This window comes from Populus euphratica, unplaced genomic scaffold, assembly GCF_000495115.2.
Source record: "Populus euphratica unplaced genomic scaffold, PopEup_1.0 scaffold762.1, whole genome shotgun sequence".
NCBI lineage: Eukaryota > Viridiplantae > Streptophyta > Magnoliopsida > Malpighiales > Salicaceae > Populus > Populus euphratica.
This window is the reverse complement of record NW_011500631.1, coordinates 40,714-57,956: the sequence shown is the minus strand read 5'-3', so window position 1 is coordinate 57,956 and position 17,243 is coordinate 40,714. Positions and strand designations below refer to the sequence as shown.

The 17,243-nt window shown below is 29.6% G+C and overlaps 2 protein-coding genes across 3 annotated transcripts in view; both read right to left on the bottom strand.

The window, feature by feature from the left end:
• LOC105115780 (uncharacterized) overlaps window positions 1-17,243 on the bottom strand; it is an 85,285-nt gene that overhangs the window by 41,980 nt on the left and 26,062 nt on the right. The gene's annotated exons all lie outside the window — the stretch shown is intronic.
• Window positions 24-11,262, bottom strand: LOC105115778 (mechanosensitive ion channel protein 10-like). Of its 2 annotated transcripts, XR_840387.1 has the most exons (6): window positions 9,807-11,262; window positions 3,927-4,050; window positions 3,254-3,547; window positions 2,965-3,167; window positions 2,366-2,684; window positions 24-108 (listed from the first exon to the last, which is right to left on the bottom strand). XR_840387.1 is itself a non-coding variant. In XM_011012794.1 (5 exons), exons 1-5 carry the CDS (start codon window positions 11,084-11,086, stop codon window positions 2,417-2,419), a joined length of 2,169 nt encoding a protein of 722 aa, XP_011011096.1. In that variant the 5' UTR covers window positions 11,087-11,262; the 3' UTR covers window positions 2,318-2,416. The 2 variants fall into 2 exon arrangements, 1 of the variants encoding a protein (XP_011011096.1); XM_011012794.1 differs by lacking the exon at window positions 24-108 and having other exon boundaries at window positions 2,318-2,684.

The window sequence follows — 17,243 nt, the reverse complement described above, 5'->3', positions numbered from 1 at the left end:
AATAAGACTTATCTAGGTTCCTATAGGTCACAATAAATGTTTTCAAAGATAAAGGAGTATGAATGTTCAGAACATAAAAAGTACAATTTACTAAGTTTTTCAAATTGACTACTCAAATATGTTTTGATTTTTGATCTTGTAACATTAGGCCTTTATTTTTTAATATATGTATAAAAGAGAATTGAGGATGGCCAAAACATTGATGATAGATGTTTGGTGATGCTAAGAGGACATCCAAATCACCCTTGTACCCCCCTCTAATTACGTGTTGTTTTGTTTATCATTTCTTAATACAGAAATCAACATAAGAGAATTCATAGTTATTGAGTAGTTAATTGACTTAAGAAAAGTAAATTCCATTTTAAAACATGAACAAACAGAACATCATCAAGATTTTTTTGGTTAATACTGGAATCTCTAATACCATGAATTGGTATACAAGATCCATCGCCAATAATAATTGAATTTGTACCCGAGTAGTTTTGAATATTGGCTAACATACCTAACATGTGATTGAAGGCTGTTGTGTAAGAGGTCCATTTTGTCTTGGTATTTGTGTTGTTTAAGGTGAGTGCTAAAAGGGCATGAGGATTGTAACCTTGTTGTGTTTATTTTTTTGGCACCCAACGATAGATTTTTATGATATGTCCCATTACACCACAATACAAATATTTTTCATCACAATATCCATCATGTTTTACAGGGGTCATGCATTGTTCACCTGGTGAAGGAGGGCGTCTTTGTTGAGAACATATGAGTGAGCTAGTATAATAGAACTTCTACCATTCTTGTAGTTGTCGTGTTTGAATGTAAATCTTTGCTTGTTCCCGTGAGAATCTATAGAGGATTGGTTGTACCGTTGTTGTCTTTATCCATAAAAGGCCACTTGTGAAATGAATGAATTTGGATTGATTATTTGGTTTGAGAACTAGAAGCGTATTTGGTCAAGACTATAGAGTTGGGAGACAAGTTCAAAATATGTTGGTCTTGGTGGTTTTTAGCATGGTAGTGGTAAAAGTCGTATACAAGGGGTCAAGACACAAGCAAGTAGAAGACTTTTCCTTTATTTAGAATAGTTTTCAATAGCCGTCAGGCTGTCACATAAGGCTTTGAAGATGCGAATATGTTCGCTGGTGGTTTTTTCATTTTCCTTACAAAGATATGTAACTTGTTGTCTGAGTGTAAATTCATGTTCTTGTGAATTTTTAGCATATTCATTTTCCATTGCATCCTAAACTGCATGAGCAATCTCTAAACCAATAGCAAGGCCTAGAGTTTCTTCAGAGAGAGTTCCTATTATCCACCCGCAAAGTGAATGGTCTGCCTTTTGCTAGGTATTGTACTATTATGTTATTTTCGGTTTAAAGAATTCTACATTTATGGTTGTGTTTGATTCTGACATGTCATAATTGGTAGGAGCGGGGTCTTCAATAGTGAGATAGCCAAACAATTCTTGCCTCTCAGCAAGTTCCAAAATTTGTACACATCATAAAGGGTAATTTGTAGAGATGAGTTTGAGGGATAATGAGTTCATAGTTGCAAAAGAGAAGAAAGAAAGGAAATACTGAGTTTTGTCGTGTGTTCATACAAACTCTGATATTGTAAAGAAAATTAGAGGCAAAGTTAGGGAGACATTTTTTAAAAGAGCTTGGACAAAGTTATTTGCTCTTAAAATTTCATAATCCTCTAACATCTCTCCATAGATTACGTTATCGTATTGGTTGCTGATCTAAGGAGAGTTTGTTGCGTTAAAGTTTCAATTATTTTTTATGGGATTTTGTTAGGCTTTAACGTCTCTCTATAAATTACAAGCTATTTCGGTTGCTGAGCTGAGTAAGATTTGTTGCTCCTGGAATGTCATGTATTGCTCTTATAATTTCATCAGAGGCCAACATCTTGCCACAAATAATGTTGTCTTGGTTGTTATACTAGATGCTGGACTCATCAGGTCTGATGATAAAGCTCCTCTAGCTGAGTTGGTCTGAGTTGGGGAGAATGCTATATTGAACAATTATTTTGATCATCCCCTGCAAGCTAGACCGACTCGCTCGCAAGCTTCTTTGATTCTCTCGTCTGAAAAGAATGACTATCACAACCAGAGAACAAAGTTTTTTCTATGTGAAATCAAATTACCCTGGTCGAGCCAGTTAACATGATCGATATATTCATACGTAGTTTTCACCATAGGGCTACTAATGTGATCGATATGAAATGATAAAAGAACTTGATTAATTATAAAATCACTCCTTATATATAATTTTTTCTTTTCCATCATTAATTTTGGCTGTAATTTAATCTACAAAAAAGAAGTTAATAGAAGGAAAAGAAAACAGATGCAAGAGAATGGTTGGTATAGCCATATTAAATGTGTGATAATTTTCCTTTTCCACTCCAAATAATTGCATTTATATCAAGATTACATTGACATTCCCCCATTGCCGATCATGTTAACATGCGTAAGATGTACTTGTTGTGGAAGCAGATGGTACTTAATGCCAAGGTTGTCAAAAATCTTCTTTAGTTCAAAAACAAGCTCCGATCTTCGAGCGCTCTTTTCCCCGTAGTTTTGATGGTTCATGGTGTGTTGAACACATAGAGTAAGCTTCATCTTGTTTACATTTTCTATCTCCTTCACCAGCAATGCGTGCTTTGGGTTCCAGTGCTTTGGTTTGCTCTCAATGTATCTGCAGTATTCCATAATAGTATTTTCTTGAAAACTAATACAAATATTAATTATCAATTGACTAATCTCTAAAGCTTTTGCATTTTATTTGCATATTACCACTATATATGTTCCATAATATGCTAGATATATAAAGAAAAATTGGTAACAATTAACTAATATCTAGAAAATATCTATTTTTATTAGCAAAACAAGTGTGGTTTGGGCACGCTAATTACTTTAAGAATTAATTTTGTGTAACACTAGAAATATTTTGAATGCAAATGAGATTAATAACTTACAGTTGTATAGCTTTCTTGAGAGCATTGAAGTCATCAACAGAAGTGGAGACATCAATGGTGATATCAATAGCATCCCCCATGTCTGGACTTCTTCTAAAATTACTAATAGGCTTAGTAAGAAGAACAGAATTGGGATAATATATTTTCTCTGCATCATATCGTAAGAACACAGTTGTCAAAATATTCATCTCTTCCACAATCATCTGCAAAATGTGTGTGTGTATTCACTCAATTAGGTTCAATTATGTTGCGATTAGCTAGCTATTTGGGGCTTAATAAAAAAAATTACCTGTACGCCATCAATAACACAACGATCACCAACATCAAAAGGATGCATAACAAAGACAAAAATGATAGACTCAAAGATAGTTTTGCAAGTGTTTTGGAACATGAACCCCACGAGTAGCAGTTGAGATGTGAAAACAACTAAAACCTTGGTCGTCGCCAATCCCGTTACCAAAAGGGAGATCACAATTATAATTACAGTCACTATTGCACTTGCTAACTTGTGAAGTTGCTGAACAGCAGTCTTGGTATCATTCAAGGAATGTGCCAATGCTTTTCTCTCAACATAAGCATGTACCTAGTAATTGAAAACATAAACATTACAAAGAAAAAAATTATTCATCTTTGAATAAATTGTTGATGTTCTTTACCATAATAAATATAGGAAAAAGTTAATCCCATTTAGTCCTTGATTAGAAGGGTTAAAAGAGGGGAAGTGGAATTATGTATGGAATCAAGGAATTGAATCCACACCACATGGGCTTGATCAGTTGGTGATGATATGATAATTAATCAAGCATCGAACCTCCTTTTTAAATACACAACAAATTATTAATCTTAATTTGAAAGCAAGCATCTTTTAACATAGGAGGACTTTTAATGTTCACTGCCTATAAACATAATAAGGTAAGGCCTTTTAAACAAAAAATAAAGCAAATAGGTTTTGGATTTTTTACCACCCAATTTCTGAACGAAGATTTTGTGATTTTTCCAGTCTCAACAGCTCCTTCAAAGAGAGGAAATATGGTATAGACCTCCACAGTCTTTAAGAACCTTAGTAGATCTTCCTCTTCTATATACCTTAAAACACTCAAAAATGGAAAAAATATGTCAACAAATATAGACATATATAGTAATTATAAAATGATCATTATACATAACTTCTTCAATATACTCTTTTTAATTATCACTTACATTTAAACTTATATTAGGGTATTAGAAGGATCCCAAAGCCACTTTAGATGTTTTGCTAAGGACTGAAACTAGTGAATTCATACTTGAAAACATAAATTCATGGTCACAAAAATGAAAGAGAGCTGGCTATCAATGTTACGCATACATACCCCAACATGTTTCCTATATTTGTCTCATTGTTGGATTTATGACACATGCCACCCAATCACCTTTTTAGTGCAGTTATATGCAGATTATTCACATTAAAACTTGAAATATTTTAAAGATTTTATATAACCACATTGATCAAATAAGTAGCATTGTTGAAAAAATATTAAAAAAAAATAAAACCTTTATGTGTCTCATAAATCACTATGAAAAACCATAAAAGATTTTTTACAAGTAAAAAGGATGTCAAAGCTTGTCTTTTTTCATCAACGACATGCACCTTCATGGGATAAAAGAGATGAAAAGACAATTCTGATGACATAAAAAAGGGTCGTATCAGGTCCCAAAGGAAAACGTGTGAATCATCCAAACACGACGGCTTCCATCATTTTTTCTTAATTTGTTCCCTTGCTGTTTATCTTATTTAGTCCTTAGTTGTTTGATAACTATTTTTTTATTTAGTTCCTAATTATTTGATAGCTCTTTAATTTGATCCCAAACTCTATCACACCTAAGCTTAATGATGTCTCGACTAGGAAGAAAGAAAAGGAAAGAAAATACTAGAGATTTTTTTTTTTCATTTGGTCTTAGGATCTCTAAAAACATTGGGTTATTTTATTTTATTTTGCTCTCTTATTCTTATATGGCTCTATAATTTACCCCCAAACTTCATCTCACACAAGCCTAATAAAGGCCAAACCAGGGAGAAAAGAAGTGAAAATGAGGTGGAAGAGACAACAAGCTAAATCGGGCTAACTAATTATGATCTTGTCATGAACATGACAGCATATTTAGTCGATTAGACCTTAGTCGATTAGACCTTGTTGGCAAAGGTCAATGTAATATGGCATTGTCTTTTCATTTTTCTCTCTAAACTCTTCTTCTTTTTTTTGTGATTTTTTTCTTTGACATTTTTCTGTTTCATCCTTGAGCTTGATCAAGTTAGACAAAGGTTTGAAATGGAAGCTTTTTGAAATTATTTTAGATCTATATCGAATTTTAAATAGGATAACTGAGTCATGATTGAGCCCTTTGATCAAATGACACTTGCTAAATCAACTCCAACATGATTTGATTTGGAACCAGGCCATCAAATGGCCTACAACATGGGGCAATGCTTAATAAATAAAAAAGTAAAGAAACCATGCTAGAAAGGTTCTTTGTTTCTCATTCAAAGTTTATTTTTTCGGTGGCAAAACAAAATGACAGATAATTAAATAAATATTATGAATAGAATCCCATTTCATGGGATTATATTTCTTTATTTGCATCCATCGATTGACGTTTCAGTCTAGTTTTTAATTGTCGTTAACAACTCTTTTTAGCATTTTTTTTACATAAATAATTTTTTTATTAATTGTATTTAACAAATTAATCAACGTTTCAATGTGTATTTTAGATTTTTTTATTGCCAACTCAAAATTTAACATCATCCATGTATTTTCCTTATTTTTATGATTAAATCAACTTTTAATCTAGCTAGCAACGTGTTGTGGGCACTGTGATTAGAATCCTCTAATTCACCATAAAGTTTACATGGCTCGTGTTTTCTTTACTTATTATTTTTTTTTATTTTTTTATTTTCTGATTAAGTAAAACTCAAAAGTTAGAGAATAAATTAATTTGAGATGATGACAACCAAAATATCTAATTAACCAAAATGGAAACAATTGTTTTTTTTGTTAGCATGGTAAAGAAAATAATAAAATAACTCAATGCAAAAGGTATTTAGAAAAATAACACCATTTAGAGAGTTATAGATTACATATGCGATTTGCGAGTCGAAAGTGTCATATGCGACTCTTTCAAATTGCAAAGTTGTAAGACAAAAGATTCAATAAAAATAGATGAGAGAAAGAAAAAGGTGAAAAAAAAAAAGAAAAAAAAACCCTAAAAGCACAACAAAACTCCAATGATAACACCACTAATACCGTGGGAAAGATCATGACGAGAAAAATTCAATGACAATAAGAAAAGCTACCAACGATGATAGGAATGGGTCACCCAAATAGCCTAAAGAAAAGTGAGAATCATTTGACCACTTGTGTGGCCCACTCCGTTCATTGTTTGTAAGATTCCTTGGTATCGTTAGATTCATCTTGTTGAGATGTTTTTATGATATTAGTGGCGTCATCATCAGAGCATCAGTATGCTTTTGAGGTTATTTTTTTATTCTTTGTTTCTCCTTTATCCTCTTTGTAATTTGTGAAAATAGAAGCGAAAGAGAAAAGTTAAAAAAAAAATAGATCTTGGGAGTATATCGAAGCTTTGATGATGATAACATTGATACCATAAATAAGATCTCGACAAGATAAGTTCAACGACACTAAAAAAGATTACAAATGGTGAGCAGAGTAGGCCATATAAGTTGTCCTAAGGTATCGAGAGTTACATTTCTATAAACCTTTCTTGTGCCCCCTCAAGTCATTATTGATGACCTTTCTTGGTGTTATTGAGCTCGTCTTATAAAGATTTTTTCAACGGTGTCAGTGGTGTTGTCATTGAAATTTTGATGTGCCTTTAAAGTATTATATTTGTTTCCTTTCTTTTTTTTTTCAATCTCTCCTCTTTTTTTACTGAATTGTTTTCAACAATTTTACAATTTAAAAGGGTCGTAATTAACATTTATGACTCATAAATCACATATATTTTATATAACTCTCTAAACTATGCTATTTTAAAAAAATATTTTTTATATTGTGTTATTTTATCAATTTTTGTTTCTATGCTACATTACAAAAACAAAAAAAAAACTCTCAAAACAAAGCAGATTATTAAAACTTTGTTAAACAACTCAACAAGGTTAGATTGGAGCTAGAAATATACCAAAATGTTTATTTTCCATCACCTTTAAATCGACCATAGATATTTCCAATTTTTCCCAATCTAATAAAGCAATTAGACTAAGATTGACTAATATACATTGAACTTTGAGAGTTTTTTTTTTTGTTTATCAACCTACTAAAAAAATTGATAAAGTAACACTGTTGAATAAATAATTAGGAATGTAGCATAGCTTTACAAGTCACATATGCCATTTGCGACTCACATGTCACATATGTCACATGCGACTTGTATTTTTTGGTTGGCATTTGCAACTCATTTTAAATTAGAGATAAAGATAGACTTTTCTTCCCCTTTCTCTTCTTTCCTCTACTCTCTTTTTCTCTCTCAGTCGCTCCTCCCCTCTCACCACCGCCAAAAACACCTCCATTGGCATTTGCAACTCGTTTTAAATTAGAGATAAAGATAGACTTTTCTTCCCCTTTCTCTTCTTTCCTCTACTCTCTTTTTCTCTCTCAGTCGCTCCTCCCCTCTCACCACCGCCAAAAACACCTCCATTAGCCCTTAAACAATCATTGCTTTTTACATCACTCATATCTCTTTCTTACTCTACATGCATAAGCCTTTCCTTTTTCTCTCTCTAACAATTGTTGGTCTGAAATTTTCTAGTCAAAACAACAACCACTTGTCACCATCACCACCCATATTTTATTTTGAGAGCTATATTGAATACTTCCCCTCAATTAATTTGATATATTTTATGTTTAATTAGTGTTATTTTGATTTTATTAAATGTTATGTTTTTGAATTAGGAATTAGGTTAATTATAAGTAATTTAAGTTTTTAATTAGTAATTTTAGGTTGTTAATTGTAAATTAACAAAATCAAGTGTTTGAAATGCTAATGTTGATTTAGGTTGAATTGTGGATTAAGTTAATTAGATATATAAAATACTAATAAAATTAATTGATGTTTAAAATCTAATAAATGTATTTTAAAAATAAAAATAAAATAATTTCAATAGCTTAAAAAAGAAAAGAAAAATTAACTTTAAAGAATATTTACTATTACATGGTAAGAAATTGATTTTCCTGGGATAATTCTATTTTGCATAATATTTTTTATATATATAATATGCCATAAGGGCACACGTTATGAAGGCATTTTTTTTTTATCAATGTACCAATGCGTAATGGGAAGATTAACTTCAAATGTAGTATTAAATCTAATGAGCAATGGGGCTTACGTCCATTTCCTTTTCTTTTTTATTGAATTCCACTTATCCTCCATGTGAACCAAATTAATGGTAGTTATGCATATAATAATGATTGAGATTTAAAATATTTTTTATTTGAAAATATATTAAAATAATATTTTTTATTTTTAATATCAACATATTAAATTAAATAATATAAAAACAAAATAATTTTAAATTTTTGAAAAACCATGATTAAAACAACGTTTCCAGACACCCTAAATCTCTCAGCCTTACCTCGTTTGATTACCAGCTGGGATTAAATTGTGCCCACGAAATGATTACAAATAGAAAATACGAGGATGTTCTTGCAGCCAGCTAGTTGACCCATCATTTTGAATAATGTTTTAAGCAAAAGCAGTCTAGGGTTTTCCAGGCGTGATGAACGCGCCTAGCCCCACAAAACCACCGATTAATGCCACTGTCAAGAAATCGACTAGGACGTAAATAATTTATGAGAAAAGTAGAAAGTCTTTAAAAAAAAAACTAAAAAATAAACAAAGAATAATTTATGAGAAAAATAAGTTAAATAACTTTGAGTTATAAGGTACATTAGATAAAAATGTTTAAAAACATTTGATTTTGAAAAAAAAAAGTATAGATTAAAATCTTTAACATGCAATTTAGAACCAATTGTCTAATATAATAAAATTCAATTATAATATTTAATTTAAATTGAATTCATATATTTACAAAATATAAAATTTAATTCATTTTATTTCATATATTACCATCATCATCATCATCTTATTTATTCAAATGTCTTTATAAAGGAATATGGGTAGATATGTATTTTGAAAATCTAATTTTAATATTATTTTTTTCACTTTTTTTAGTGTAATAAATCAGAAGTATAGATTATAATTTAAAAATTTTAATTTACATTACCTCACATTTGGATGCTTGGTGCTCTTGTTAAAATCTGCTTTGACTTAAAAAACTTACATTACCTGATCGCATTAAATTAAGAGATTTTTTTCTTTTCTTTCGGGATATGAATCAATAGAAGAGATGTGATTTGGATGTTAGCTAGCTACCATAAGTCATAGACTTTGATTCATTTCAGTGTCAGTTTATGATATATATATATATATATATATATATATAATTTGGTACTAAATCTTGCTCACATTTTATTAATTAAAGAGATTAATAAAGAGATAATTATGTGTGTACGAAATTTAGTGACAATAAACTAAAGTTAGGCTATTAATCAAGACCCAATTTCATTTTTGGACAAAATAATTGAAACATTGTCGAGTTTCTAATAGTCATGATATATATGATTCCAGATATGCTAACCCTTAACAAAAAAAAAATTAATAATTAACCTATCAAGGTTAGCATAATTGAGATCGGTTAACTATCTCTACTGTACTGTATGGTCTCTCCTAAGGATTATATAATATCAAATGTTCATATAATCAGAAAGGCTAGCAGAAGAAATTAAACTTACTTGGCACCAGATTTGGCAACATTCCTAAAAATTCTTTGAGCAGTGCCTCTAGCCTCCCATTCACTGTTGATCTCCGATTCTGCGTTACCAAAATCATCGACCGTCCTCGAAATCGTTGACAGCCCTGAAGACTTAATGTAACTCACCAACCTCTTTATATTCCAAGCAGATGCCCTCCTCATCATACTTAACTTCCTCAACCTCTCCATATCGATGCTCCTCGACTCATACCTCTTAGATCTTGATGCCCTCTCCCTCAGTTTCGCCGGCAATGTCTTCGAATGCGTTAGCGTCCGTCGACGAGGAGTTTCTCTCTCATCCTCATTCAATGGTGGACCGGAGAGTGTATCGAGAATGTAGTGGTGGAAGACGCTTTCTTTCATGCGGTCAAAGAAAGTAGCAACATGGAAAGATGAAGCAAGAACCTTGACAAGTAAAATCTTTAGTAACCATATTGTAGCTCCAATGAGGACAGCAATTAGAGCACGGAAAACCCTCTTTAAGACCTTGTTGGATTTGTGGACATCATGGAACATACTCATCCATGCAAGTAGAACCAATCCTAGCCACGCACAATGTTGAAAACTCTTGCGCAAACCAAAAACAAAGTAGAGTACTTTTTCTCTGAGCATGAAATTGCGTTCTATGAGAAAAACAAGAAAGCCTACAACCCAAACCGATACAAGGCGGCCACAGAAGAGAACCAGGACCATAAGGCACCATTTCCATAAAACTAAACCCCATAGGACCTTGTTTATGAGGGATTCAACGGTTAAAGAGAGAATTAAGCAGGTCATGATTGTGAGAAACAATATGAACTCAATCAAGGCTCTCTTTTTTATCTTTCTTTTCCTTTTCGTTCTATACTTGGAACGTTTTTTGGCCTCCCCAGCATCAACTTCTTCTCCTCCTTCTTCTTCATTTTCAAACCATTCTTCATCATCGTCTTCATCTGTGGAGGTAGCGCTTTCGGGAGGGTTTAGGGGTTGGTATTCTTCGGATTCAGGGAAGGTTTTGGAATGGGGAGGGTAGTTAGTTTCAGTGAAACGAGATTTGGGTTTGGAGAAGTTGAGACGGCGGAGGGTTTTTGTTCTCGCGTAGGTTTTAGAGTCTTTCATGTCTGGTTGCTGTGGTGATGGTGACTGTTTGACTTTGGAATCTTCTTGCTGTGGTGGTGGCGACGACATTTGGAGTTTGGAGTCTGATTGATCTATGAATAGAACCACTTGGTCTGTGTTGGGGTACTCTTGGTTTTGAACCTCCATCATATCCAGCTCCATCTTATTAACCACACACAGAGATTTGAAGATTTAGAAGAGAAATGAGACAGGATCTTTGTGAGGACAAAGCCTTGTTATATTCACAACAGGGAGAAGTGATTGTGTAATTTTCGGAAAGAAAACTTTCAAGGAGCTAGAGAAATAATCTAGCGCAATTATTGTGATATACACATGTATATATATAAAAGGGAAAAGTTTGAAGCACTATCTTTTAGCTATAAATATATTTTGTGGAGAGAATGTCATGATGCAATCTGCATGCTGTCCACCAATTTTATTATGAAAGCAACTTCCTTTAACAATTTGATTTTTCATTTAAATACGTAGCATGATGAACTATTATTAAGTATAAAGCTAATAAAAGGTGTGGTTTTCATTTTCACTGTATACTCTCTATATTAACATAGTTAATTTTAAAAAAAATCATTTTGATACTCAAATTTTTATTTCAGTTCCTATATTTTTAAGTATTAGTTAATTGATCAGTCTCTCTAATTTTAAAAAAAAAATTAATATAAATTTTATATTTTTTGTTTTTTATAAAAGAGATATAGGATGTTCTCGTATTCCAAATTATAAAAAAAAAAATTATCGCCGACAAAGATTTCAACCATTAAATTTATTGGTATAGATACCATGTGTTTTAAGATTTCAGCAAATCGTGAGTTGATAGACTGTTTAATACTATTTTTAATTAATTTATTCTAATTAACCTCAATTAAGATTTAATAACCTCTAAGTCGGGCATGCCATAACACATATTTCACTAATTTATTATAATTAATACAAACATAAACCAATGGGGAAGAAGAAAGCTAAAAGTACAAACAATGCGTCAAACGTCTAGGCACGTGTGGCTTTCCTGCCCTAGTACAAGAAAAGGCCACACGTGCGGGCCCGGATGACCACGCTCCAGGCCTTTTATTCTCTTAAAGTGGTAAATGGATGGATAACTTTTCATCTGCCTTAAGACGGTGCACGTCTCTCTACCTAGTTTTGGACCATTAAAGACGTGAATGAAGAATAAGGTTAATGGTTTTTTAGTAAAAATTTGTTTTTCAATATAGTTTTACCTAGAAACATTTATTAAATATCCTTATAATATTAATAAATTAATTTATTAACTCAAAATACCCATAAAATTTATTTAAAATCATAAAATTAAATTGAAAAAAAAAATTCAACCTCGATTTACCTTTTTCAACAAGATAAATAATATTTTTTATAACTAAAATGTGATTAATCAATAATTTTCTCTTTTTATTATTTTTTTAATACTTTCACTTTTCTCCGTCAAACACAAGGACCACCAATAAATGACCCAAAAAAAGATTTAAACCATAAATTACTACTTTCATTTTTCTCCATTAAGCACAAGGACCACCAATAAATGACCCAAAAAAAAATTTAAACCATAAATTACTGCTTTCACTTTTCTCCATCAAATACAAGGACCACCAATACATGACCCAAAAAAATTTAAACCATAACAAAAAGTAAACACAATATTCACAAGCATGAACAAAATAAATTAACACGCTTTCTCATGCTCATATATGAAACAACATGCAATAAAAAAAAATAGGCACTGAACTAAAAAACATAAAATATTATTAAAAAAAAACTTTTTTCTGGTCCACAGTGAGATTATTGAGTGTAAAAATGCCATCCTTTTGATTCGATGGGAATGCGTAGCAGCCTGAAAAGCCTTCTTCCAACAAAACATCATTTAATGCGGTCGCTATTTACGTCACGTGCTTTGCATTTATATTATTTTTTATATCGCGACAAAAAGCATGTTACTGTAGTTCTGCACGTGACCGATTACACCAAATGAATTGGAGCGCACTCAATGGGGGCAGTCATGCTGAAAACATACGTAATTTTAACGACTATAATTATTATTTTTTGATCCCCTGCTCTGCCCTGCATGATTGTAATTTATGTAGATTTATTGCTATCAACGACTTTTATTTGCCTAGCCATTTGAAGGCTTTTAACCTGGATCGTTAATTTTTAGTTTAGTTTGATTGTTATTAAAAAATAATTAAATTAACTTTTTAAAAAAAAATCAATTTTACTCACAAAAACACTATGTGTTTCATTGTTTATTACAATATTTTCTTCTTCTGCTTTCGATCCTCAAGTTTTATTTTATTTGACTTCACCCTTATATTTTATATTTATATTGATTTACTTATTAGGATTTGCTTTTATTTACATTTTAGTGCATGCTCAAGGTGTTCTATTGGTTAATTACACATCGATTGTTCTATTGGTTAATTACACATCGATTTTAAATTGTTGTTTGAAAAATACTTAAAAAAATAAAAACTAAAATTAAAAAAAAAAACACAAGGTATTTCAATTTTTAATATTCAAAAGGTGCAGAAAAGTTCAACTTGATCTCTCGATTACTAATTATTTTTTTACATTTTTTATCCTTATTGTTTGAGAGTTTTATGTATATTTATTAAACCCAGATTGGTTTAGCGAGTCGATCCATTGGCTGAACCTGTCCGAGTTTATTAAAAGACCAACCGGTATAATAACCTAGCAAAACCCGGTCAACCCATGACCCAGATAAAACCTGGTATTTTTTTTTTCAAATGTAGTTTTGCTTCTATATTCTTCTTTTTTTATAAGTTTTTAGTTGGTTATTAACACTTTTTAAAGTTCACTATATTAATATTAGAAAAATATTTTATTTTTTCAATGTCAAATTTGAAACCTTTTAGTATGTATACTCTATTTTCCTAAAAAAAAAAGTTATTTTTTCAATGTGAGATTTAAAACTTTTTAGTATATATATTCTATGTGCATAAGAAAAAAAAATTATATTTTTTCAATGTGGGATTTAAAACTCTTTTAGTATATGTACTCTATATTTTCAAGAAAAAAGTTATATTTTTTTAATGTGGGATAAAAAAATTTGGTTTAAATACTTCAACTTAAAAGAATAACATATTATCTTTTTAAAGTGGGATTTGAAGTCCTTTAATATGTATACTCTATGTTCACAAGAAAACAATTATGTTTTTCAATGTGAAATAAAAAAAATTGGTTTAAATACTTCAATTTAAAAGAATAACATAATATCTTTTTAATACGAGATAAAAAATTATTTTAAAATATTCTTTTAAACTTCATTATTTACAACATGTATAGTTTATATTCACATGATTTTTTTCTTAATTTTTTTATATAAAATATTAAAATTTTTAATTTATATATTTTTAATTTTTTCTAGTTGACTCATGAAATCCAAGACTCAATCCCTTGGCTTGGTCAATTCTTAGGCATAATTATTGTTTTATATTTAAATTCTAAACCTTATTTTATTTGTGTTTTGATTTCTAGTGTTAAAGAATAAAAAAGAAAGTCACTAGAAAAATAAGATAAAAAAACATTTGATCGGCCACATTTTAGCCAAAAAAAAAAACATTATTCTGATATCACTAATTTCATCTTAAAAAGTTTCATGGACTTTTTTTTTATTTTTTTTATTTAATGTATTTTTAGACCCTTAAAGTTAGAAATAATAAAATATAAACATTTGACTTGTTTTTTAAAATAAATTTTTTGTTTAACTTCAAAACACATGTCATTTCATCCTATTTTATCTTTTTAAATTTGTTTTAATATGATGCAAAAAAGACTCACATGGTGTAATTAAATAAAAAATAATTTTAAAAATAAAAATTATTAAATTAAGTAATTTGTATAACCAAGATTATAAATTTAATAGGTTGACCTTGATTCACTAAAATCTTTTTTAAAAAAAGTTTAACTAAATTTTTTTTATTGTTAAATTTTTTTTTTACTTAATGCATTTCTAGCCCCATAAAGTTTTTAAAAAAAATCATCCTTTTTTATTTGATTTAAAGAAATCTATTTTTCATTTACCTTTTAAAAAATACATCTTTTTTTTTTCAGTCCCTCCTATGTGCCTATCTCGTTTCTTCTTTCTTAATTTTTTTTATTTGATACAAAAAATCTTATGTGTAAGGTTGTTGTGTAGTTAAATGAAGAATTATTCAAAGTATATTATAATTTAATCCATTTTACATTTTATCTTTATTGTTGTGAAAATTACAAAAAGCATCGTTAACTTTATAAATTCATAATGGTTTTGTATGACACAAAAAAATGTTGAATTATTTGCTATAATATTCAATTTAATAACTAAAAAAAAGTCTTTATTGCTTTAAAATAATGAAATTGCCTCTAAAAAACCTCTTTCATCTCTTTGCCAAACATGATATATATACTCTAGCCACCAATTTAGATTTTGTAAGATCATTTGTATCATGGCCTCCGGATACGTATCCCGCGCCGATGAACATTGGTAACCCTAAACTGAGCAGAAATTGCAATTTATTTAGATCTCCTTGCAAGCCTAGCAGGCTCTTAGCGTCCAACAAAGCATAAATCAGGCAAAGAACTAGGTCAGTGAAGCCTCCTTGTGAACAAAAAGCAGGTCGAGCCTTGGTGCATCACTGGCTGACACAGTATCCATCAGAAACTAAGTCTTTTTTTACTCGAACTTTCATCAAAGGTGGCACCGCCAGCAGCATTATTTTTAGTCAACATTATGTATGATGTCTCTCTTTTCCGTCGCCCTTCATACATGACACATGGCTAATCTTCTCCTACCGTGAAAGAGACACTACAATATTTAACAGCATTACCAACATATTATTTTCATTGATATGAAATTATTATTTTATTAATAAAAATTTTATTAATTAATTTATCAATAAAATACATTTCTTGAAATAATATTCATTGATAATTTTATTTTTTATTACTAATTTTATCATTAAAAAAAAATTTACAAACCAAAAATACATACAAGAAAAAAATTCTTCTTCATTCTATTGGTATTTCCCTTGAAATAATTGTCATATAACCAAAAACAAATACCACATATAATTTTATTAGTAATTATTTAAAAATATTTTTTTAAAAAATATATTTAACAAAACTAAAAAATAATTAAATTAGTATAAATCAATATTTTATAATACTCAGAATTGAGTTGCTTAGGGAAAAAAAATCGACTCCAAAAATTTGTAACAACTAAATAACATAAAAAAATAAAACAACAACAACAACATTGATCTCATATGAAAAAAAAATCCTGAAATAACAGTCATATAATTACTAAGAACAGAAAAATTTTAAAATAAAATAAAATAAAAAATATAATAAAAAAATCTTATCTTATTGTAGTTGCGAGTGAAGTTGAGAAGAGAAAAAATAACAAATTTATAAAGTAGATTAATTAAAAAAACTAAGAAGAGAGAGAAAAAAAGATATACTTGAGAATGGAGGAAAATAAGAGTGATTGATATTTTTTACAAAAAAAGAAGAAGAAGAAGAATAAGAATAAGCTTGTCTGTTATGAAATGAGAGATTCTATTTATTGGGGTATTTTACCAATAAATAATTAAATATTAATATTTTTAACCATTATATCTGTAATATTTAATATAAATTTTTAATTTACTCAAAAATATTTAGAAACCTATTAAATAAAACCAATGACTTTTCAATTCTTCGGTGATTTCATCTGTAAAGAATAGTAATTAACAGTGCACTTGAAAAGTGAACAATTCAAGTGCTCTCTAAAAAATACCAACGGAATATTTTGTCGATGATTCTAATTGATATGATGAATAGTGTCAGGGAAAAGTGAATACTTTATCAATAATTTTACCGACTGTGATTTCATTGGTATAAATGACATGTAATTGTATTTTTTAATTTTATTTTAATTTCTTTTTTTTCATCATAATTCACTTGGTATATACCAAGAAAATATTTCTATTGGTAAAATTCATTGTAATTTATTAACATAAATATTTCATTAGTATTTACATTTATATTTATTAATTTTCTAATAGTAGTAAGTGACACGACTAAAAGATTGATATCTTCTCCCAAGTGCAGGAGTGTCGAAGTAATAAATAACCTGGCAAGACCGGGGTCGAACCACAGAGAGGTTAATTGTATAAATTATAGATGACAATAATACAGTAACAAAAACAATAAAAACAATAAAAACAACAACAACAACAACAATAGTAATATTGTAGTAATATCAATAATAATAATAATAATAATAATAATAATAATAATAAAGTAAAAGAAG